The sequence below is a fragment of the Simochromis diagramma genome, unplaced genomic scaffold, assembly GCF_900408965.1.
Source record: "Simochromis diagramma unplaced genomic scaffold, fSimDia1.1 OVJJ01000816.1, whole genome shotgun sequence".
NCBI classification, from domain to species: domain Eukaryota; kingdom Metazoa; phylum Chordata; class Actinopteri; order Cichliformes; family Cichlidae; genus Simochromis; species Simochromis diagramma.
Window position 1 is genome coordinate 10,874,718 of NW_024386908.1, and position 26,188 is coordinate 10,900,905.

At 42.4% G+C, this 26,188-nt stretch overlaps 1 protein-coding gene across 6 annotated transcripts in view; it reads left to right on the forward strand.

The window, feature by feature from the left end:
- Positions 1 to 3,802: 3,802 nt before the first annotated feature.
- The window catches only part of pcloa (piccolo presynaptic cytomatrix protein a), a 56,917-nt gene continuing 34,531 nt past the window's right edge, over positions 3,803 to 26,188 (forward strand). For 4 of the 6 annotated variants that reach the window (XM_040035385.1, XM_040035386.1, XM_040035388.1 and 1 more), the window contains exons 1-4: positions 3,803 to 4,382; positions 6,493 to 7,483; positions 9,103 to 10,116; positions 25,014 to 25,211. In XM_040035385.1, the coding sequence (XP_039891319.1) occupies positions 4,171 to 4,382; positions 6,493 to 7,483; positions 9,103 to 10,116; positions 25,014 to 25,211 (2,415 nt within the window). In that variant the 5' untranslated portion in view covers positions 3,803 to 4,170. The remainder of the gene's footprint in view (positions 4,383 to 6,492; positions 7,484 to 9,102; positions 10,117 to 25,013; positions 25,212 to 26,188) is intronic. The other 2 variants (XM_040035389.1, XM_040035390.1) reach the window with 2 other exon arrangements.

Below are 26,188 nucleotides of genomic sequence, written 5' to 3' on the forward strand. Positions count from 1 at the left end.
GGTGTGCAAGAGCAAAATACATATATATGTACATATCGCATTTGTTAGCTTCTTTGCTTCATACCCCAGCTGACTATTCAAATTTAATGAACACAGCCCAGTGTGTGTTATCTGGTTACCAGACTCAAGTTACACTTATGAGGCTACACAGCACGAACAAACATACCTCTCGGAGTGACCAGAAGAACACCTGATTCAGTGTTGAAGAGTACCTAAAGTACTACTAAAGTTTAGTTTTACTGTACTTTTAAGCTACACTTTAAGGAACTTCTACTCTAATACAGAAGGAAGTATTGTACATTTCTAGTCCAGAAAGCTGTGGTTGCATTTTTGATTTAAGGTACTTCATAAAACATAAAAAAAACAAAAACAAATATATGTCTCCTTAAAGGCTAAATCAATGCTTTAGTGTATGTTTGCCTCGTGAGTGTGAACATGTCCAGTGAAGTGGTGTATTGAAATTACTTTTCATGGTCCTGGGAGTGTTGGATTTCTACTTGTAATGCAGCGCTTTCAGATTGTTTTGTATTGATTCATTCTCTTAATTAACAAGATGATCTGAATACTCATTTCACTCCTCTGCAGTTTTGCTTTTTATAACAGAAGCATGCCTAAAGGGCCCTGGTAGCACTGTACTAATAAGTGTATGTGTACACTGTATGCAGGTGTGTATGTGTCTGTATAAATTGCTGGGTTTGCACATGCCTCAGAGAGTGCTTGTCCCTAGGCCTGTGTTTGATGTTGCGCCTGTACGCTGGTTTGTGTTTGTGTGTGTGACTGTCTGCCCGTCCGTCTGTCTGGGTGAATGCTTTTGCTTTGCATCACTGAATACTTCAGTCAGTGTGTTTATGTGACTATGTGGATGAGACATACACACACACACATACACCAGAGACGGAGGCGCATGTATGGACTGCTTCCGCCTCACAGCGTAGAGACAATCAGGGCATGCTTCGGCAGTCAGTGGAAAGAAGGGGAGGAACCGAGCAATCGCTACACCACCATCATTTATCACCGAAGACAGACACCGAAACTCACCTCTGCCTACACGTACACATTCGTTTAGGTGAGGAGGAGGGTGAGGAGGAGGAGAGGAAGCAGGAAGAAAGCAGAAAGAGGGAGACAACTATAAAAATATCCACATCTGTGAAAGCCAAAGAGGTGAAGTTAGGGTGAAGAAAGCATGTTTTTGCAGAAAGAGGTACTAAAGGCTAAGAGAAAAAGCAAAGCATTACAGGAAACAGTGAAAGTGATGGAGTAAAGCGTGGATTTGAATGCTGTAGCCAAACCAATTATGGTTAACATTTTCCTACTCTAAAATATAAGAAACAAAGAATGTGACATTTGGCCTTTTTTCCCTTCTTCTGCAACTAAATGAGATGCCTAACACATCTTCACTTAAATGTGAAGCTACAACCAGGAGACGGTTAGCTTGGGTGTCAATAAAAACTGGAAACTGGAGGGGGGGCAGGCTATTATAGCTCACCTGGTTGTGTGGGGGAGCCATATGCCAAAAGGCTGCAGGGGCTTGGGTTTGAATCCACCCCAGACCATTTGCTGCATGTCATTCTCCCTATTTTCCTGTCTGCTCTTTACTATCTTGCCAAAAAGTAATAGCTAAACACACACCCCAAAAATAACCCTACACACTCATTGTTTTAAGAATAAGAATAAGAATAACTTTATTTACCCCGAGGGAAATTCTTTTGTCACGTACATGCTCAAAGCAGCAGGAGAGACAGAGGAACAGATGAATAAGATATACAATATATACAATAAGAATAGTAGTGTACAGTAATATACAGTAGGATAGTGCAAGACATAGTATCAAATAACTCTAATGAAGTAATATATATAACTATATCCTGGAGAATAAATAACTTAACTGTCAGTGCAGGCGATTCTAGAAAGTGACATAGTATTGTGCAATAGAATAAAGGGAGAAGCAGCGTATTATGGGGGGATGAAACAAATATTCAACAAGGTACTGTTGGTGCTGTTTCTTTAATCAGCACTGAAAAAACACATTGTGCAAATCATGTGCTGGACTGTTTCTTCACCTATGTTTTGAGTAACTTTCTGGAATCCTTGCTGGTTTTTAACTCTGATGAAATAACTTTTTTTCCTCCATAATTTGTGTACATGTTAATATAAAAAAAACGCTAATTTAAAAACTCTAAATTTGGGGAGGGGGGGCTGTTTGCCCCAAATTTTGGTCTTAGACACAAGAGTGATCATCTGATCTAAAATGTCATCTATACCAAACTTTAATTAAATAATCTCTCTGAATAGATTGTATGGCAGATTTTTATCAAATATTTTTATCTAATTATTTCTATTCCAACATATTTATAGCAAAAAATCAAAAGACTGTACTCTCGTGTGTAGGCTTATGGCTTTCAGTGCCTAAAAACAAAGATATCTGAAGGACAAACAAATATCATCCCACTTGCAGGGGCTGTCATGACATGTAAACAGTGGTAAAATGATGATTTGTAGTGCCACATGCTCTTATTCCTATCAATTCTATTATTAATAGAACAGGAAGAAATAGACACAAGCACTAAAGCTCTGGTCTTTGTTGTTTCTACCGCACTGTCTAGTTACCCAGTTTTTCCCTTTACCAAGCTAGTCCAGGTACTAAGGGCTTTGAACTGGGTAAAGTGAGGACACATTTCCCCACTCAGAGCTCCACATGCAAAACAGCAAATGAGCACTTGCTGTCATATCGTGACATATCTCCTTGATGTACAGCGGAGACGACATATTTTAATATCCTACTTGCCAAATCTGGTGGCCTGCTGTGCATGTTCTCAAGACAATAGAGCTAAATACACTGTAGGTTTAATTTGCAACATGTGGGCAGGTTTAATGTAATTCTGTTTACAGCTTTGGACTGTTGTGTGTGTGTTGCTGTGGTGGTGTTATGGTGTAAAGATGCAACATACTGCTGCCTCTGCATTGTCTTTTCATTACCCTCCTTTTATATTACGCTCATTTGATCCTGTGCTGTGTTCTTCATGATAACAACAGCAATTAAATCTTCACAAGGAGAGAGGAGATAAAGAATTCATTGCAACTTATCTGGCTTCAGTCATTGAAACCTGATTTTTCCAGCCAGCCTTCAAATGCACATTATCATATCTGACAATATAATGTATTTTGGATTTTTAAAAAAAACTGAGAAAGAGAGATGTACAGCTGCCAACTGAGAAGGCATATGAATTACTCTTCTTGTTAGGAGTCATCTGTGGACTACTGCAGATGTCCGTTACATACTTTGTGATTGTTTTCCTCCTTATATTAGATCTATATAATTTAACTATAACTGAATGGTTAGTCCAGGTGTGGGCATTATACAGCAACATCAACAAACACTTCCAAGGAGCTCCAAATGCGTTCAGCTGTCTGATCTGTTTTACCTGCTTTAACTTGTGAGAAGCTGAACATACGACTCAAAATGAAGGCATCAGTGAACCCGCCTGTTCCATACATTATGACGAATAGGTCTCCTTTAAATCCATATTTCCCCCCGCTGATGTCTTCGGATCACCTGTCAGAGGAGGAACATGCGCGGTGGGCATCAGAGCTGAGAGGCTGGTGGAAAACCTGCGTGAAAACGTCAAGTGTCACAAAGCGGAAGTCGAATTCCGCTTCACTATAAAGGCACCCAAATGTCATAATTGAATATGAAACGTTTAAGGAGGAATTGGTTTCTTTTTTTCTTTCATTTTCATTTACGAGCCTTACTAATCCGTTTTTAACCTTCACTAGTCCAAATACGTCGTTGTGTGCTCAGTTTACGTTTTAAATGCTCAGTAAAAAACGCTTTCCTTTCTTCTTCATTTTGATTTTATTTTGTAAGACTGTACCGGAAACCAGCTTTTGTGGCTGTGAGCGGTTGTAAAAACGGAGACCCCTCTTACGGAAAACTGTGGTTAACTGTGCTGTAGCTACAGCTGCAGAGATGCGAGGGACAGAAAAACGTCGAGAAAGGAAACAGAGGGTAACACCGAAGCTGAACGTAAAGTAACCGCCGTCACAAATCATCTGAGATGTTTCGAGAAACCGAGGAGCAGCATCTTCGCAGCGCTTTCTCCCGCTGGAGATAAAAAACCGAGAAGAGGATCGCGCATTGATCCGAGAACAGGGGGACGGGAGGGGCCGATCATGGGGAACGAAGCGAGCCTTGAAGGAGGCGAGGGGCCGCCGTCTGGGCTACCCGAGGGGCTGGCACCTGACGGGAAGGGGGGCTTTTACCGGGTCTCAGACGGGACACCGGTCAACCTGAGTGAACTCAGCGAGGAGCAGAGGCGGCAGCTCTCCGCGGCGATGTCAAGGGCGCAAGGCAGGCAGCCCGGAGGCGCGGCGGCTGGACGAAGGCAGGGAATTTAAACCGCATTTATGATGCACTTCAAATACCCACACTAACCAGGCCATTTTATACGACACGGAGAGAGGATGGGCACGAGTGGATGTGTTGTGGTTGTGTGAAGCATCGTTTGGGAATCTCTGAGATGCTCTAAAGGAGGCAGAGAGCCCGATCACGCCCATTAAAAAAAAAAAAAATCATGTCAACCGCTCCAAGAAATGATTCCCTTCTTAGAGCTCGCTCTTATGGATAATCACCGAGATCTGATGATCTGCATGGCTGAGAGTGATGTCTCTGTTGGCAATTAAGTCGTACAGCCATTCGCGCTTCTAACGCAGACATGCAAGTCTCATTTTAACCCAGCAAACGATTTGAGTGTATGTGTGTGTGTTCCGTATTAAGAAATATACAGTATTGGTCACTGTTTATGTGTGGTATGTGCGTAAGAGACACACCTCCAGTATTTATGCGAAATTTTCGAAATGCCTGCTGGGTAAGAAAATCTGTCGTGCCCAGTGTGTTTTTCTCCGATCGAACGATGCCTTAACACCCAGCTAAAAACAAACCCGACACCGTCAGCCGTGAATGCGCGCCCCGGTGTCGCCAATTAAACGTTTACCCCTGAATTTCACCGAATTTGATTTTAACCGATGGTGTCGTGGAGGAGGAGTGGGGGATGCTTGGTTGTGAAACTGGGGTGTAGAAACCTGCCGACGAAAACAATATGTAGATTTGGGTTTTACGTCATGTTTATCACGGTGAAAGGTTTGTGAATAGGTGTGGGATAAAATGCCAAGATTTGCCTTACTAATTGGCTCCAGCGGGGGGGGGGGGGGGGGTATTTGTATCTGAGCAGAGGCTGAGAGTGGGGGGAGGGGGCACGTCAATATTAATATGACTATAAATAGAACAGAACAGGCGTTAATGTCATCAATCATATATGTCTTCGCAGCTGAACGTTTAACTAAGTCGGGTTTCATCCTTTGTTGTGGACACATCTGCCCTGGAATGAGGCTGATCGCTGTCCGTGGTCCTGAAATCCACGATCCAGCGGGCTGGCTCACAGCAAGCATTGCGCCGCCACTACTTTTCACTGTTTGCTCTGCTCTTAAAGTACCCCCACATAGCCTGTGCTCACTATAAAAATAATCACATGTATTCATTACTGCATTAAACTTTATTGCCTGAGGATGTAATTTAATAATGGCCAAAGCCTCAGAGACTTTAAAACAGCAGAACCAATATATCTCGGCTGTATGTTGCATACACACACGGTGATACAATAACAAACAGTATCCAGTCAGTCCATTAGCACATTGATGCATTTCTCTAAATATCCTGCAGTCCTTTGGCTAGGCTTGTGCTTACTGCATGTTGCCTCTCAGTCTGAGCTAACAAACGCGTCTCAGCTTACCCCTGTGGAGCCAAGCGTCTCCCCTCTCTATCTCAACAATCTACACTCCCATGTCATTCAACGGTATTCACTTTCCTGTCAGCTTTACCCCAGGGCTACTCACTACACATTTTGTGCTCACTGATGTGTTGAATAGGCCTGAGAGCTACGGGCTTAGCTTGTGTTATTAGCAGAGGGATGCTACAGGTTTTGTTGTTGAAAGGATTAATAGCATAGCATGCAAACAGTCCAAGAAAAAAAGGAGATGATAAATGTTCCTATCCTCTGTAATTCACAATATTATTGGAAAAAGGAAGCTTTATTAAGCATTAATGTACGCGTAACTAAGACAAAAGGCTCAGGTAGATGTTAAAGCGTGTGGTGCTGATGCGATTGGGGTTTTTTTAGCGTTTGTTCAGAAAATGTGTTGGAGTGTCAAAGTGAATATGAATGATTCAAGCAGAAACAATAACACAAATGAGTTGTTTTTCAGGGACATTGCACATTTATCTGAAGCTCCATAAATGTGTTAATTTCAGCCAAAGGCAAATTTTCAACTGCCGCCAGATGTTGGTTTGTTCTCTAAAAATACAAAGATTAATGGATGAAGGTGGAGTTGAAGTGGATTTTGGAACTATCCAGATATTAAAGTCTTCGTTTCCAGTTAGGTGTTATTATCTATCTGTCTAACAGATAAACCTATCTGTGTCTGTTTTCTTTCTTCCAGACCATCAGAATCTGACGCACAGCAGCGTTCCCAGCAGGTAGGAGCCTCCAGGGGCCCAACAGGTCTTAGCAAAAGCCGAACTGTTGACGCCTTCAACCAGGGTCCACTCGGAAAGCCCACACCAGGCCGCAGCCCTTCGTCTCTCAGCCTTTTTGAATCAAGATTCCGGCAGGAGCCAAAAGACCCTGAGACCAAGTCATCCGGCATGTTTGGCTCCAGTTTTCTCAGCGGGGCCAACCCCCTCAGCGCTGTATCTTCTATGACTTCGTCTGTCTCCTCCTCCATATCCTCCATGGGTGATACCGTCAACATTCCCAAATTTGGACTGTTTGGGGATGAAGAGGAGGAAGGCTTGCCTGCAGCTTCTGAGTCCAAGCAGGGAGGGAAGCCACAAGGGAAAGGTCCACAGCAAGGGCCAGGTCCGAAGGGACCACAGCAGGGAGGACCCCAGAAACAGAGTCAGGGCCCTCCTGGACAGGGAGCAAAGCCAGGACAAGGACCCCCTGGTCAAGGACCCAGACAAGTTCAGGGACCACCAGGCCAAGGGCCAAAAGCAGGCCAACGTCCTCCTGGCCAAGCACCACCAGGGCATCAGGCCCCCAGACCAGGTCAGGGACCACCGGGTCAAGGCCCACCAGGGTCACAGGCACCCAGACCAGGTCAAGGACCCCCAGGTCAAGGAACCAAACAGGGAGCCCCTCTCCAACAAAAAGGTGGTCTGCCACCACAGCAACAACAACAACAAGGGCCTGGGAAACCTGGACCCAAACAGCAAGTGCCACAAGGGCCTGGTGCACATCCTGAAGCCCCAGGAAAGACTGCTGGGCCCCCTATTAAGCAGGGAACTGGAAAGCCTGCAGCTGGGATCTGCCCACTATGTAAAACCACCCAGCTGAACGTTGGATCTAAGGATCCACCTAATTACAATAACTGCACTGAGTGTAAGAACCAGGTCTGCAGCCTGTGTGGATTCAGCCCCCCAGACTCAGCGGTAAGACACGACTGTTCATTCTTTTCTTTTTTATTATTATTTTTTCCTCGAACCCCTTTCTTGTCATGAAGACTTTAAAAGCGTTATCACACCTTGTATAACATCCCAAATGATTCATTTCATGTCAGCACCCACAGATCTGTGCTTTCCAGACATCTAAAGGTAAAAAAAAACATGTATAAATCCTATGTTAGTATACTGGCATTTAACTAATATTACACAATCTAGTTTATGTTACGATGACAGTGTGTGGAAAAGGCCAAGTATCATTAGATTTTATGTCAGTGAAACATCAGTTTTTCTGGGGTTTTTTAATAAATATAATCTGCCAGTAGGAAGACTTCTTGGCTCTGCATTTAAATCACCATAAAATGACTAGTCAAACCGATTTGTAAACAATGGAAGTTAGCGTCCTCATCTTAAATAGACCAACAAAGAAAAAATGATCGCAGCATAAAAAAGAAGTCAAGATAACTAGCCAAGGTGCACATCTTTGCGCTGAAGCTGAATTCAGCGCTCGCCTGTTAACAGCATATCGCTGTTCTGTGAGCCTGGCAGAAGGAGCGCATTTAATAAGAGTTGCAGACGATTTGAGGAACAGAGGGACCATATGGACCCAGGGAATGTTGATCAAGGTGACTCATGTCATGGCCACAGGAAGATACTGTGCCAGCCGTGAGGACACTCAGTCACACATGGACTGTAAACGCTAGTGGGCCATGATTATAGCAGAGCAGAATGGCTGGTTCCGTCTGCTCGAGTTTCTTCTTGGGATCGGCTGATGTGCGTAATAACACTGGGGATAGTTCAGAAGGCACATTTTTAAAACAAGAGGCTTTGATTTTTGGGTGCATGTTTAGACAGACACTAGGCCTTTAAAATATCCCCAAATATGCAAAGGGGGAAGTCCACCAAGGGTGTATACAACTTGTAGAGCGTGCTTCTATCGCTGCAAGTGGCAGCTGATACAATAATATATCAGCACCTATGTTTATTACTCTTATCTGCAACAGACTCTACACAGCTTTGCCATTTATACTTGGGTTGTTCTTCGAAAGCCAGCGTATTTGCATATGCTGGACGGATTGATCTGTTTACATTTACGCAATAAATAGGCGACCATTACACACAAAAATACGCACACTGCTCTACGCTACAAATACAAATACACATTCTTCTAGATAGCGATCAGCCTGTCAGCACTGACCCTTTTGAACACTGTACTATGCACACAGTGGAAACCAAGGAGATAGCCAAACACTGAACAAAGAGCTCTCTGCTGTAAACCCGGCTTTTTTAAGAACAGGTGTTGATAACTCCTGTATGGTGTAAACAAAGGCAACAAAAGACAGCCAGTTATCATCAACATATAGACCACCTGTAATAAAGCTACTATAACCTGGCATTGATGCATGAATAGTATTTGCTTTTTTTGACTGATTAGTATTTGTGTAAATGTTGTTGATGAAAAAACAGGAATTAGCATCATTTGAGATGCAAATTATTTGGTTGTGTCTTTTATTTGCGATTAAAGTTAGTTATTGGGCATATACTGTACTTACACTTGTCACTGGTGCATCTAACTAATGCTTTGTTTGTATCTTTTCTTTCATGCACAGGGTAAAGAGTGGCTGTGTCTGAACTGTCAGATGCAGCGAGCCATGGGAGGAATGGATCCCCCTGGTGTGACGAAGCCCAAGCAAGGCTCCGCCCCACCCTCTCCTCAGAGACAGGCATCGGGAAAACCTGGAAAGCTCCTGATAAAACAGCAAAGCACCTCCGACCAAGGGTTAACACCACCAACCACACCAAGGCAGAAATCCCCAGGTCCTACCTCTCCAGGACCACTTTCACCAGGCTCCTCAGTCGCGGGATCCCCCAAAATCGACCCCAAGACAGGTCGCCCCATTATTCAGAAGTCCAGTCCTCAGCAGTCCCCAGCTAAACCCAAGCAGGAATCAAGCTTCTTTGGAGGGTTAGGAGGTATCAGTTTAGGGGGGCTCACAGATGCAGCTAAGCCACCAGCAGCTGCTTCACACGCTGCTGAGTCAGTCACGGGAAAACTGTTTAGTGGGTTTGGTGGGTTGATGGAGTCGTCGAAGCCTCAGGCCCAGGCTGCTCCAAAACAGGAGGAATCTGTTGCTGGGAAGTTGTTTGGAGGTTTTGGAGGCTTGACAGAGTCCACTAAACCTCCTGCAGCCACATCTCAAATGTTTAGCTTTGGATCATCCCTCTTGAGCTCAGCCACCAGTCTTGTCACGGGAGAGGAAGATAAAGCAAATGGTTCACCTCCTGGGTCACCACCTGACTCCCCTGCAGACTCTGGTCCCGGTTCACCACCTGACTCCCCCCTCTCTGGCCCTGGCTCTCCCCCTGATTCAGACTCTGCTCCTGAAACACCGCCCCCTAAGACCAAGAAACCCCCCAGAACCATTTCTGTGGAGCGGGAAGAGAAAGCCCCGGAAACCAAACCCGTGCCCGCTTCAGCTCCAGCGACGAAGGAAAACTGCCCTCTGTGTAATGTGGAGCTAAACGTTGGCTCGACAGACACGCCCAACTACAGCCTCTGCACCGAGTGCAAGAAGACAGTGTGCAATCTGTGTGGATTCAATCCTACGCCTCACTTAGGAGAGGTAAGAAACCCTTATCATTGTTGCTGTTTTCTTACGGCCCTACAGCTTCCTGCGCTCTCAGCACCGTGCACCTACTGCTAATTTATGCATTCTGGTGTATATAAATAGAACACAAACATCCTCTAGATGTTTCGTTGAAATAGGTCACAGTAGAAATACAATTAGGACTATTCAGTTGAACGTTTTCCCCACTAGCATCTCGCAAAAATACCCTTTATTTCTTCTTTTAAGTCTATTAGTTTGACTCAGATAGACAGTGTAATGGCAGCTGCACATATTTGACTGCTGAATTAATGGATGTGGTCAATTATGCAGCGTTTAAAAAAATCTGTAAGCCTCATTACTGTCAAGCTTTCTTTAGCTGAGAGCGCGGCCAGACACGTGAAGATAAATAGCTTTTTTGGAGGACTCATCATCAAAGAGCACTTGACTGAACACTGTGTGTCTGTATATGTGTGTATTTGGCTGTGTGCGCTTGTGTGGTCATGTGTAGCGAATGCACGCTTTCCTTTATATAGAGCAGTCTTTAATTGTGAAACTGGATACATGCGACTTGGTAAATCTGTAAATGCCAATGCTTATTTGTCTGCTTTTCTGCATGTGAAAGCATCTCCAACCAGTCACTTCCAGCCTGGTTATCTATCAAGGTGCGGGGACAGGTTTGCTGGTGTTTTCCATGTGTTGTTCCATGTGGAAGCAGCACTGTGAGACCGTGCTTTGAGTTCCACACAGCAGATGGTACTCTGTGGTGTCGAATCAGTATATAATGGGAACAGAGGCCAAAAAGTGCTTTTGGTTGAGCAGTTTCCCAGCATGCAGGCAAAGCATAGTCACATATGCTGCACCCACGTGAACATGTGAATTGTCCCAATTTTGTTTATAGCGTATCTGAGTCACATCTCACAATTAGATCAAACATCCATTGAGAACTAAAGTATAACATAACTAAAGCTAGTGGTCACTTGGGATGGCTAATATCCTCTTGACATGGTCATGCCACTCAGAGCGCAAACACGTGTTTGCCAGGCCGAAGCCGTATCCTGGTTTCACGTGATAACTGCTTCGTTAGGTCAAGGTTTGGTAATCTGCTGTGTATTTCTGGCTCTAAGCTGAGAATGAGCTTGTGAACGCTGCCAGTTCAGAGGCAGTTTGACATTATGAAAAATATCCTTATTCCCATTTTCCCATTCCGCTTTCATATCTGTCTGTTAAAGAAAATGCTACAGCCAGCAATCCCAGGAGTCTCCTGGAGTTTGGCACACAAACAACCTTTAAACAGGGAGTTTCTGTGTTTACACTCAAGTTTTTGCACCCACCCCTCACTCCCATGTCTGGCAGTCCAGTGATGAGAGTCCACAAGCAGGTCGTGGTCACATCTACACTCCCCTTTTATATATGACCACTATTAGTTTACAGTGGTGACAGGACTATTAAAGTTTTTGTACTGTTGTCGTCTTCTGAAGCTCGGATTTTTTTTAATTGCACATGCTTGCTGGGAGACAGAGGAGCTGAATCACTTAATTGAGGCCAAGCATGGAGGGGGAAATGTAATTACAAAGGCGAGATGGGCATTCAAGCCACTGATGCTCTAATTGGACATAGATTAGTCCTCTTAACATCCTCTTTTCTTGAAGCCCGACTCCGTTTTGTTTTTAGGACAGGCGTAGCTAGAAATTCTTACGGCGAGGGATGACTATTTCTTTCTCTTGCAGGGCTGAATAAGACACATACGTTGAATAAAAATGAAAGGTTCTGACTGAAGTTGTGACCAAGCTTTTGAAGGTTTGGCATAAAAGACACGCACACACACATACACACACACGGCACCTAGGTTGAGTCATCTGCCCCCTACGTAGTACGCCTCACTCGTGTGTCATTCGCTGCCATAATGTCGGCTGTCAGCGAGGGTTTAGTTGCTGACGTGAGTGGTGCAGAGTGTGTGGCGAGTGTGTGTACGTGTGTGTGGGAGGGGACAGTTTGTTTAATTTGTGAGAATGTCGAGCTATTGACATTTGGCTGAGTAGGCTCAGGTGAGCCTTCACACTTCAGGAGAGTTGCTTCTTTTAGTGTGTTTTTGTTCTCACGGTGTGCATGTGCAAGGATTAGAAATAAGGCATTTCAGGGTCTGTTTGCTAAAAATGTGTCATTTTGTTGAAATATTGAAGGGTGAGCGTCCATCTGCACTGTAATGTGTCAGCATGTGTAGCCATAATCTCTGTGTCCTGAAAGGATTTAAAGGGCAACAGGAAGTCTGCCATTTCTGTTGAGGCGTGAGCCCCGACTCAGGTGTTTCTGCTTAATCCCATCAATATGAGTTGTGAAAATAGCCACCCTGGAAGGAAAGGCACTCACCTTAATGTGTTTTCTCTGTTGCTTGCTTTCTTTCAAACGCAGCTCCCTTCCTTGCATTTTTGTCCTATTTTCTCTGTCTTTTTTGTATTTCCCACTCTTTTGTATTCTTGGTCTTATCCTTATAAGACAAAGAACGACTTTCCTAATACCTGCGTTTTTAAAGACAGTGTATTCTCTATGAGAACCCTCCCTGAACAGTGCTATCCCCCTGCTTTTACCAATGGGGCCCCCTTTGAAGTAGGGAAAGTGTGTAAATGTGTGTCTGCTGCTCAGCAGTGTTACTTTAGCTCAGGCTCCATGTCATATTGTCCTTATCAGTAATGAGTGTGCTTTTTGAAGGAGCCTTACGTAAAATGGGAAGTGCAAATCAGAGAGTCAGAGCTAAGAGTAGAGTTGTGAGTTACACTCTGTGTCACCTCCACCTACATAAACCAACGAGATTTCCACCTTTTTTATTTGATTTCTGCAGAAGGTAATCTGTGGTTTTGAAATTGAACATATTAATGTAATGTTCATACTAGGGTTGGGCGATATGTAAAAAATTTTCCAACCGACACTCGTCAGTCCAATAATCGACGATGGGCGATATATTCGCGCATGGGCAGACATTTTGATGGGCGGAGCAATGTAATCATGCATGTACTGATTTGTGCCTTTACAATTCAGAAGTCCAAACATGGACAAACTTAACTTAACAGGTCATCACAATTAACGCAATTAAAAATTTTTAACGCGCTCAACCCATCTGGAGCGCAGAATGAACAAACTTTGGACAAAGTGCCCGAAATGTGTTGACAGAGACATTTAAGGGATTTTGACTCAGTCTGCACTCCAGATGGGTTAATTGTTAATCGCGTTAGTCGTAATGACGGAGCGTTAACGCTGACAGCACTAAAAAAATATAAAGTCGGCAATTTGGTATGAAAGAGGTAAACCTAAGGGTGTAACCACCCTCTGAGGAGGGTACATTTGCTCGCAGATGAAAGAGGGTGCCGTTAAAACAGCGCTATTATTATTTAATTTTTTTTCTGTTGACTGCTTCTGTTAGCTCCATCACTATTAGCAAACTTACTCATGGTCAAATGAATAAATAAATCGCCTTTATAAAAACGATCGCCGATGGGCTCAGCCTATCATCGATTGTCGATATATTTGTCCTATCGCCCAACCCTAGTTCATACTCTTAATGCATTTGGACTATGTCAATACAAGCTCAAGTTCAAACCAGGAATCAGAATGGCGAAGAAAGGAGATTTAAGTGACTTCAAACATGGTGCTTTGAAGTCCAGGAGATCAGCTGAGTATTTCAGCTGATCTACTGTAGGGTTTACAGAGAATGGTCCAAAAAGGAGAAAATATATAGTGAGCACAACGTCTCTGGGTGTAAATGCTTTTTTGATGTCAGAAGTCAGTGAAGAATGGCCAGACTGGTTCAAGTTGATAGGAAGGCAACAGCGATTCGCTCATTAGATCCAAAGTATGCAGAAGAGCATCTCTGAATGTGGAACACATCAAATGCTCCAGCAGCAGGAGACCACACCATGTACCACTCCTATCAGCTAAAAACAGGAAACTAAGGGTTCAGTTCTCACGAGCTCATCAAAATTGGACAACAGAAGGAGAGATGTTGCCTGGACCGACGAGTCTCGATGTGTACTTCAACATTCAGATAGCAGAGCCAGAATTTGGTGTCAACAACATGAAAGCATGCTGCTTTATATCAACTGCTGTGGCTGGATCCTGGAGGTGTGATGGTGTGGGGTATATTTTATTTGCACACTTTGGATCCATTAACAGCAAATGAATATCATGTAAACACTACAGCCTGCCCGAGTATTGTTGTTGACAACGTCCATTCCTTTACGACCACAGAGAGGATCATCTGCTGGTGGATGCTTCCAGTAGGATAATGCACCATGTCACAAAATCACCTTAAGCTGGTTTCTTGATCTCAACTGGCCACAGTACACTCTACCAGCGAGCCTTGTTTAGATAAATTAAATATGAAAAGATGTTTAAAAACATATAAACGAGAGTTATGAAGATGCATGGTGTTTCTTCTTTTTTTTTCTTTTTCCCCCCACTTGACATTGGCCAACATCTACAAGATTATGCTTTGCTATCCTGTATCAACTGCTCTCCCTAACTTAATTATTAAATACTTTCTGGCTGTTGGTTAATGTATCCTAGAAACTGAACTGCTTTATTCCAGTTTGCCATTTTTGTATTTAGTCACAACTACAAGATCTTAAAAAGTCGTCATCCTGGAAAATGAATAAGCAATGATCATAAAGTGTTGAGTACACCTATTTTTGTGGAATTGTGGAAAGAAATAGTTTAGGATTTTGGTAAGTAGGTCACCCTTGTCTGCTGTCAAACTGACATTCGGGTTAGGAGGCTAGCATCACTTTCTTCTCAAGATTTGTTTAGCCTCAAAGAGAGTAAGCAGAGCAAAATGCAAATGCTAGGCTAGTGGTTTCTTGGCGCAAAAGTAAACACTTCCTTATTTATGACATAAAGATGTCATGAATCTGCTCCTCTGGGTCAGACAGGAAAGGATCATTTCAGATTGTTTCGTTAACTTCACCTCTCTTAATATCTGCTTAAGTTAAGCCGTTAGTTTAGGCTTGTAAAGTTTCAGTTAAAACCAAAAAGCCACTTGAGCGCTAGGTCCCCGTGTTGGGCATCCTCATGTTTCTAAAACCTTAGCCTGCATTTATTGCAATGTGTTTCCCGTGTCCTCCTTCCTCATTGTTATTCTGCAATCGTGCCCACGCCTCCGCCCACAGTCTGAATCCTCTTGAGTCTGCACAGCCAGATAAAGGCTCGCTCCGTGGTCATACATACACTTATGCACATGCTTGAATATGCTTCTGTGTAGCGCTTGGTATCTCTGAACCCCCCCGCTCCAAACTTCTGCCTTATTTAAGTCACACGTCATTGCAGAATCCAGATATTAGATGATTCTGTTGTTTACAATACTTAGAAACTAACCACAGTTATATATCACAGTTATAAAGCTTTCAATCCGCTCCATACAGTCCAGTTGCTCTCACAGCTCTCCCATCAGTTGGTCAGGAGGCTGAAGGATACAAAAATAGCCACAGCCACCAAAGAGAGCCACAAAGAGGAGAGGGAGAGAGAGAGAGAGGGGAGAACACAAGCAACTGCAGGGCAGCCCCCCCCCCCCCCCCTCCTCCTCAACACTCCCTTTTGTAGCTCTTTGTGTTCCCTCTTTCATATTCACTCCTTTAACTGTGTATTTTCTTCTGCCGCACCAGGCAACCCACAGAGACCCGCACATGGCCACATTGGAAGGCTGTGAGGGTATTTTTAGACATTAAGGTGAATGTGTGTGTCTGTGTGTGTGTTTGCGGAAGTGTTTTGGTTGATTTTGTTGGCACCTGAATAAGAAAATATCTCACAAGTTAAACTGATTTTATTTATTTATTTTTACTGAGAAATGCATCTAGCAAGTTGCTGTCTCAGTTGCCATATTAACAGATCTTACACCTTGGTTAGGCTATGAATGGTAGATCCTTCCTTTTTATATAGAACCCTTCATGCTCTATTCTAGAAGAAATTCTAATGATCTCCTTTCGAATTTGCAGTTTTCAAAATTTATTTTAAATGCTTAGCAAGACTTAAATTTTCACCACCAAGCGAATACGTCAAGTGTGCCAGCAGTGGGGCCTCATCATACTGAGAGCAAAGGACAGGCAAGCAGAGACACATGAAGACACAGATTCTGGCACTTGCCCCTTGTTGTCAGCACTGCAACACGTGCTTTTACTTCACCAGCAGGGAAGGGTCTAATTTGAATAAAGCAGAAAGTTGGTTTTGTGGATTTTGGACTATCTCAGTCTGACTATTAAATGACCTTAAGTGGGTGAGGGGAAACAGCTTAGCTTCACCTGTGAAAAAATCATTTTCATGCATTTTTTGAAAAAAAAAAAAAAAAAAGGCAAGAGGATTAACTTTTATCCCACGTTTAAAGTGGTCCCTTTCATCTTTATTGGAGAATATAGGTATTGGTAAAGGAAGAGCAGTTGGAGGGAGCTACCTGGACTGACAAGTTATAAGAAATAGACCAGAAACTTCACAAGTGTCGTTTTATGATTTTGTTTTTTAATTAAAATGTCAAATATTAAAACCACAGTCTTCTTTTTAAGCATGAAATGAAAGTAAGCACTGAGATGAAAAAACACGCAGACAGATAACATTTCATTGCAGAATGGAGGAGGACAGGCCCAAAGCAGAGGCGAGAGGAGACAAGAGATATGGTTGTGACAGAAAGAGGAATCCCATGGGGGGGTGGAGGAGGAAAGGGGTGTCACAAAGGATATGGGTGCCAGCCCATGCTGCCCTAAGCAGTGCAGACCATGACAACCTGACTGTTGCGGTTTGTTTTAGCACTCGTGACTCACGCCTGCGAGTCACATGAACAGCACCTGTGGGCAGAATTGACTGTCAGGCAGAAAATATGATAATGCAAGAATCCTAACATAATATAAGATTTTATTAATGTATAGGAAACAGCCAGCCCTAGTTATGCCAACATAAAAATGGTTGTGCACTATATTGTCGTGCTAATAGATTCTGGAGGTCAAATTGTGCCTCTTTCTTTTGCATTGCCTGAAAAAAAAAATCTGTCATATGCTGAGACATCGGTGTAATATGCACGCATTTCTGGCTTTTGTCTTGAATTGTGTCTCTGTCGTGAGTAATGTTTGTTAGAATACACACTTTTCTTTTTGCAAGTTTGAAGGAAACATGTAATTGGAGTATAACCAATATTGCACTTGTGACTTAAAGGTGATTGTGTGGTTTGCTTTAAAAAAAGAGAGTTGAGTATGTGGGTTGTGGGTATGTGGGCTGCCAAATAGCTTATTTTGCTATTGATTGTTGTTTGTTGTCGTTTATTGCATTGGATGATTGAAGTCTGAAGAAACAAGACAAATTGCCAACTTAACAATTTATTCATTTAACAAACAGGGGCGTCAGTAGAATGTGGAAAAAACCTTACACAGCCCCAACAGCAAGGCACCTCATCCTCGTGGTGGTCACCAGCATGGTAACACACTGTTAGCCAAAAGCTCCAAGCTCAAGCTAATCCCATAAGTGTTAAGTGGCCTTGACCCTCTGATCAACTGCAAGAGGCAAAATCTGGACTCATTGCTGGACATAAAGTTTCTCTACATATTCAGGTTCCACTAGAGTTTGGCTGTCTGCAGTCTATCCCAGATTGTCTGGGTAGAGAACAGTCGGCTATAACATCCTCCAAACCTGTACTGTAGAAGACTGCCTATGGTTCTTGACTGCCGACAGGGTGAGGGAACTGTCTTCTTGTGTTGTCGTCTTCTTGGGACGTCCACTTCACGGCCTGTCTCTGACAGCCTGATTATATGGGATTTGGGCTTTAATTTGGAGATGGTAGCAGGGCTCACTCCAAATAATGCTGCAACTTGGGTTTGCAGAACACCAGCTTGCAGTTGCCCCATGGCACATGTCCTATTCAGATCAGTCAAACATGGCATTCTTGGAGCAGACACCAAGTGACCTCTGTAGAAGTGTCCATGCTCACAGGTACTGCTAACCAGGAACGTGGGGTACCAGAAGCTCAAAACAAGAGTCAATAGCAGAATAAGCTGTTTGGCATAGGCAGAGAAGATGTGGCAAGTTTTCATGAGTGTTACCCACATACTCAATCTTTGCTGCTTTGGGATGTGATGGAATAGGAAATTGGCTTCATGAATGTAAAGCCACAAATCTACCCGTGTGATGCTGTCATGTCAATATGGACCAAAATATCTGACAATCCAACAGTCAGCTATAGCGACTATATCAATGTTTTGAACTATAAAATCAAAATAATGACCTTGAAGAAACCAAAAACTCTTTATATAGCCGAGGGGATGTGCAGAGTAAAAACTTCTCTATAAAGATTCTTTCTTTGTTTTGAAATGTAATTCATAACTGCTGAAAGGAGCGAAACACTTGATTTAAAATTTGAACAAAGCCCTGTCACTTTTTTGATTTCGATAAGAAGCTGACTCATGCAGACAGTTTATGAGATAAACTAGATAAACAAACACAGATGCACACAGAATATGCACTGAAACTTCTCCCTGTCCTTAATCCCTAGGCTAGAAGTGTATATATATTGTGTCAAACCCACTTTAAAAACAGACTTTTTACACATCAACAAACACTTTGTCCTTCTCTCTTCCGGCTCGTCTTCATTCACCTTCCACAGTGGAATGAAATATTCTGACAGAATTGAAACACTGAGGCTCTTTTCTGTCAACTGTCAGGTTTGATTTGAGTAAAAGATTTGTATTTATAATGGGATAATTGACCTGTTAAACCTTCATTTATCCAGGGAATATTCCTCAGTAGGCTTATACTTTGTCCTGCAACATTCTGCTTCACTAACATTTTGCTAAATGCATTCCCAGAGGATGGTAGCAGGATGGGACTTATTCAAATTCCCCACTCAGGTTTTGCTTCTTATTTTGTCATTAAAGCCTACAATCTCCTCGTCTCGAGCCCAGTTCTCAAACCTTAAGGCGATTACCACTCATGTAACGTTTACTTTCATGATTCATTTGAGAATTACATAAACATTTGTGCATGTAAGTGTGACTACAACACATTGAGACCACGATGTTAACATCCTTAACGCGGAGACATCGATTAGAACAAAGATCTTTTTTGGCTCACAAAGGAGCTGATGCTGTGATATGCTGCTTGCGGTCTAGTGAATTGTAATTAAGTTGGCCACTGAGCATGCTCATCAATGGGAAAAGGGCAGAGACTTCCAGATTTTAATTTGAGCTAGAGCTTTATGACAGAAACATGCACGAGCGGTGCTGCAAAAAGAGCATTAGTCTCTAGCCTTTTAACCTTATCATTCATATAGTGGATTATATTGTGTTTTCGCTAATTATCTGGTGATATACATCCAGATATCACCATTGTCAAGATATGTCATTCATTTGTGGGCTTAAATGTAAAATAACATTAATATTAAAATATTAAAGGAATAGACCCATAAATGTCCTTTTATTCCCCTTTCTTGCCAATACTTGACTGGAATGGGTAACCCCAGCAGGTGGGTAGCATTGGCTTAAGCATAAAGAATAGAAAGGGTGTGAAACAGCTAATCTGGCTCTTTCTGAAGGTGGCAAATTTAACTTGCTAGCACCTAGAAACATCATCATGAGCACCTTTTATTTCGCTTGCTTAAGGAAAAATTACAGTGGTGGAAACAACTCCGATGCATCTTATTTTTAGAGAAATAGAGGGTGTTTTAGCGCATTTTACTTTTTAAAATCAGCTAACCAAGATGATGAGAGCAATGAGAGTAACCAGGATGAAAATGATCATCTACTTGACATAAAGACATGAGGCAAGTTAACTGCAATATGGAACTATCTCTACAGTCTGCATATGATAAAGGAAAACCTAATTAATGAAAAGACACTACAAAAAAAAAAGCTGATGAAGAGGCGTTAACCTGGAAGAATGGCAGGAACTTTTGCCAATGTATGTACAAATGACGTCAAAAGCATTCACAATCTCTAGTGTAACATTTTAAAGTCATTCTGGGCAGTCACAAACTGCAGCTTGTCCTGTCCTCTTGGCAGTTGATTTGCAGATATACAGGGTGATAACGTTAAGCTTGTTGGCAGTAGCTGATGTTGAGTCATTTCCAATGGTCATTAAGCTCCTTCCCTTTACTGTTCAGCTTGTCCTTCAGTGTGCTGTATTATGTTCATTTTCTCCTTCTGCCTATAGCCTTGACTGTTATTCTCCCTACTTATCATCTTCCCCTCATTCTTTCATCCTGTCTTGCATCTAACCCAACATTATCAGTCTTTTTTCCACTGCCTCCCTTTCATCTGTTTTATCCATCTGTCCCATCTTCCTCTAAATCATCTGTTTAAAACGACGCTTCTGAAGTTCAGAGGAAAAGTCATAGAAAGAAATCTCATCAAAATACACGAAAAGTATATGTATGTGTGGATATGTCCAAGAATGTGTAAAGTGCAGGCAGTGGTAAGAGGAAGCGACTTCACCAAGTCTGTGGGCCAAGCGCTGTCTAAATTTAGATGAGCCAAACCCTCATAGGATCCTTCGTGTTAATCAAAGAGCTGCGCCGACCTTCACAACACTCCTACTCTCAGTTGGAGACAATAACCTAACATGGGTATGGTCAGCCTCGTCCCAGCATCTGATTCCTGTCTGCGGTTTTCAGTTTGTCTTCTTTCTCCGTCCTTGGAGGAAGCCTGACGGAGATGGAAAATTTCTGAGTCTGTCATGATTCATTCATGTTTGAGCTCGTGCTTGTTTGAGAGCTTCATGTAGGAAGAGAGAGGGAGTTTGTATTTATTTTCCAAGGTTTTTTATGCTTTTTATCTGAGTATATGCATTTCAACAACATTGCCACAAATTCATCTTTGTGGGTGTTAGTGTTTGTCAGCTCTTTGGTGCCCACGTGATATCAGAAAATCCTTGACGGTGATGTGCGTGAGTGACTCCCTAGGTTACATGAATCATCCATGATGCGATTTGCAGAAGCCATCACAGCTATCTTACAGAGGCATGTCATATTTATTTGAAAGCTGATGTAGAAAAGATCATTATGTAAAAAATTCAGATTTTTTGTTTTTGTTTTTGTGGATAGATAAAGTACTGTGCAAAACTCTTCAGCCATCTTTCATTTCTCTATATTTAGTAAGGAAAATAGAAAGTAGGTCCAGCAGTCTATTGAAACATGACAACACACATGGAAGTAAAGGATAAAAGGCAGTTATAATGAAATAATGAAAGTCAATATTTGGTATGACCACCTTTATTTTTCCACACTTTTACCTGAACTCTCTTAGGTAAGATTCCTTTCAATTTCAAGTAGGTTTCAGTAATAGTTCTCCAGGCTCCTTGAAAGACATTTAAAGCTCTTCCTTGGATGTTGGCTGGTTTTTGTGTTGTTCTCTGTGAAAATAATTCCACACGGTTCAATAATTTTGAGGTCCGGGCCCGAGGAGGCCAATCCATGACTGACAGTGTTCCATTGTGGGCTTTTCTATCCTGGTATGCTTTTACTTCATTGGCAGTGTTTGGCATCATTGTCATACTGCTGCCAATCAGGCCCTTTCCAGGTGATCTTATATGGTGAATCAAATTGTCATGGCATGATCCCCAACAACCTCAAACCATGACATGACCATGGACCTCCACCATTTTTTCCAAAAAAAACAAGAAAAAAAGGTCAGGTACAAGACTGGACTGACAATGAGTGAAAAAACACCCAGTATCCAAAGAAAAGCACTGCAAGACCTTCACTATTTCTCAAGACCACTTTAAAAAAAATTCTAATAAAATAAGAAATCAGCGGTAGCTCAGTAGTTTTGCACTGTAAACGGAGACCCCGAACTTTCTTCTTGGTTCTCGTGACATCACAAATTCTTGATGCAGTTTGAACTTCCCTAGTGTGTTCAACTCATTGGATTTGTGCTGATGTAGAAATAGTACAGGTAATATTCCCACTGAATTCCCAACAAGTAAGAAGTTCTCACCTGTTCTGCGTCATGCACACTCTAATCTGAAATAAGAAAGCAGCTAATGCCAACTACTTCCTGCTGTGAAACAGATTCTGGCCCTTTGGGATTTAGTCAGAGAATGGAAGCTGTCGATTGATGTTCATCATTTTTCATGTACATGGATATACAGTTGTCATACAGTCTGAGGCCAGTTTGTCCATTACACACAAGTCTAAATGCACTAGTACAAAAAGACTGCTTTCGTGACTAATTCAGGTTTCACCACGAGATGAGATGGCTTGATTACGTGGTGAGTCTCAGAGAGTAGTGTAAGATTCTTGCTAATTTAGATGCTGTTTCATCACCCTGTAAATAGAATTTGTGATGACTTTGCTGAGACCTGTGAGAAATCTTTCCTGATGGTAGAAATAGATGATGACTGTAGTATTACAGTCTGACTTCTAGTTTTCTTTTGCTAAATAAGTTTGAGAATACTCTGTCCCTTGTTACTTACCAGAGCCCAAGTTGCTCATTTTGTCAGGCATATGCTAAGCCAAAACTCAGATACTGAGGTTAGTTCTGTATAAAGCTAGCGGTACAATTTATTGACTGCTTTTCAGAGGGATAACTGTAAGAAAGGAACTGCATTTGAGATTGCCAATGAGTTGTATTGTAGATAAAATTAGCACATTTAATTCAATGGGGCAGTGATTCAAGGCTTAAAAGGCTTGGTTTGGTTTATCTCACTAGCTATAAGAGACACAATGATTACAGTAAGTGTATTAAAAGGAGCAGTAATAGCTGTAGGTGTTCCAGCTCTGATGTCTTGATAACGTTGGCGATGACTGGCTGTGAAGTGGCTGAGGCTGACCGACAGTCTGAGTTGATTTCCTGCATTTCCTATCGGCGGCCATCACTCCAGCTATCAGCGCCTGCCCTCTCTGGTTTAACTGATGCAGCCCTCAAGCCGGAGGAGCTCCTGTCTCAAGTTGTTTGAGCAGGGACCCACAGAAGAGGTCAAATGGATAATACTTGGACATACACACATGCAGTAATATCATTTTTGAGTTGCTATTTCATATATACTAAAATATTGTTCCTTCGTGAGTTACAATACCCAACTGTCATTTCGGGTAAAGTGTACAGTACGGAACAAGAGTAAGGTTTACTTTATAGGCAAGGTCTAAAACATGGCATATCATGTCTTATTTAATCTGACTGTGCTGCTGCAACATTCCCTCTGTCATCTTCTCTCCTCCCCTCCCGTCTCCTTGTTTCTTTCTCTCTGTCTGCGCTTGGACAGAGGTGGCTTGTCTGCTGCATGGCTTAGCATACAGCCTGTGATCTTTTATGAATTTAGCATAAACCCTGCTGCTAAGCCAGGCGAAGACATTCACAAGAGAGGTTCACAGAAGAATATCAGAGCACTTGGCAAAATGTGAAATGAGGTGTTTTGTGGTTTGTTTGTTTGTTTTTTGCTTTGCTTTTCCAGACTACTTGGTCTGGTCTTGTGTCCCTACATTAAATAGTTCCTTGCTCCCCAAGTGTCCTCTGTTTACGTGAGTGCCCTGGAAAAACCCAGCCATAATAGGATTGGCATTCCAGCAGAGCTTTATTGGAGCTCAGAGACAACACATTAGAAGTTAGAGTTATGTCAGCACGTGTCCTCTTCCAGAATTACATCCCATGCAATTTTAAGCAGGAAGTTATTGCGAAAATATTGCAAAAAAATATTCTTTACAGTTTTTTGTGTATCACAATCATATTAGAGATGTAATAAAGGTAAATGACATATTTAAGAAGCTGAGGATCTTTGGAAAACGTGCTAGCTAAGTAGGAAGGGGGGGGGGGGGTGAGGAGGGAGCTTTTTTGCAATAGGACAGTGGAGAGAAGACAGGAAAGCTGGGGGAAAGAAGATATGTAGTAAATAGTAACAGGGTGGATTCAAACTTGGACCTCCATGTTAGGTAACTGGTAAACTAAACCAGCACCCCTGAAATTGCTAATGTTTGAAGTGTTTAATTAACATTTTGCTGATGACAACAGATGTGAAAATTCTGCTGATACAGATGCACTGTTTATGTTCATATATACTTGTACACATACACAGCAAAACCTATAATAATGCAGTCTCTGTGCTTAGTTTGCCTCATAAATGTCGGCATAGGCCACCCAACCCTTTCTGACATGCCTTGGTAAACCCCTGGTCCCATTACTATGCATTATGCATGGACCTATCTCTTAAGTCCCACAAAAGTAAAAGCTCCCCTTGAAAATAGAAGTTATACTGTCACAGGGTAACTTGTCACAGTGACATTTTAAATGTGCAGAAACATTTTGTTTCACAGTGTTAGAATTATAATGATAAAAAGAGCATCTTTTGGGCAGAGTCTCACCAACCTGCAAAACAGTTTCTAAATTGTAGAACAATTAATAATAAGGATACTGTTCCTCAAAATTGTAAAGACTTTGAATAGCTTACAGTATACAAATCTATTTGGGCAAGGAACAAGGCACAACATTAAAAACAAGCCTGACTCTGTCATGGAAATCACTGCATGGGCTCAGGAACACATCCAGAAATCTCCGTCTGAGAACGTGGTTCACTGTGTCATCCGCAACTGTAGGTTAAAGCTCTGTCATGCAAAAAAGAAGCCATATGCGAGCATGATCCAGAAACACTGCTGTCTTCTCTGTGCCAGAACTCATTTAAAATGAACTGATGTAAAATGGAAAAATATTCTGTGGTCAGGTCAGTTTAATCGAATTTTAAAAGTCTCTTTGGACGCTGTGTTCTCTAAGAGGACTAAAGAGGACAGATCAGTTCTCAAGCTTGCATCTGATGCCAGCCATCAATGCTGAAAGGTATATATATTGGTTTTAGAGCTGCATATTGTCTCTTCCCTCACAAGAAGAGGGGATGCTACACAGTTGGACTTTGGGTTGTAAAAACATTCAGGCAAAATTACTAACAGTGTTTTTTTAATGTTTGTCTTACAGAAAGAATGGCTTTGCCTCACCTGTCAAACTCAAAGAGCGATGTCAGGCCAGCTGGGAGATGTTTCACCATCATCCATGGCTTCCCCGAAGAAACAGCCTCCTGGTCCTGTTCCCCCCTCCACACCTCCCCCTGCTGCTGTAGATAGCAAACCTGTAGTAGAACCAGCAGAGCCAACCCCACCAGCTTCTGAGACCAAGGTAGTGCCCACAACCCCCTCTGAATCAACACCTGATAGTGCACTAATTTCACCTAATCATAGTATTCCTCCTCCTGAGAACAGTTCACAATCAAAAGAACAAAACCAAACACTAGTAAATGAGAGTATTATTCTTTCTGAGAAAGACGTTCCTGTAGTAGAACCAGCAAACCTAACCCCACAAGCTTCTGAAACCAAAGTAGTGCCCACAACCCCCTCTGAATCAACACCTGATAGTGCACTAATTTCACCTAATCATAGTATTCCTCCTCCTGAGAACAGTTCACAATCAAAAGAACAAAACCAAACACTAGCAAATGAGAGTATTATTCTTTCTGAGAAAGACGTTCCTGTAGTAGAACCAGCAAACCTAACCCCACAAGCTTCTGAAACCAAAGTAGTGCCCACAACCCCCTCTGAATCAACACCTGATAGTGCACTAATTTCACCTAATCATAGTATTCCTCCTCCTGAGAACAGTTCACAATCAAAAGAACAAAACCAAACACTAGCAAATGAGAGTATTATTCTTTCTGAGAAAGACGTTCCTGTAGTAGAACCAGCAAACCTAACCCCACAAGCTTCTGAAACCAAAGTAGTGACCACAACCCCTACTGACTCCATGCCTGAGAGTGCACTGATTTCGCCTAATCATAGTATTCCTTCTCCTGAGAATGGTTTACACTCAAAAGAACAAAATCAAACACTAGCAGATGAGCATACTATTCACCCTGAGAAAGAGGTTCCAGTAGTAGAACCAGCAAACCTAACCCCACCAACTTCTGAGACCAAATTACCACCCCCTGAGGCTGAGCTTGATAGTGCGGTAATTTCACCTAATCATAGCACTCCTCCTCCTGAGAACAGTTCGCATGACCCACCACAGACAACAGAACAACAAGAAGAAGATGAGAATGCCATCTACCCTGAGAAAGAAGTCCCTGTTTCAGAGAGTTTAGCTGATAGTACCCATGTAGC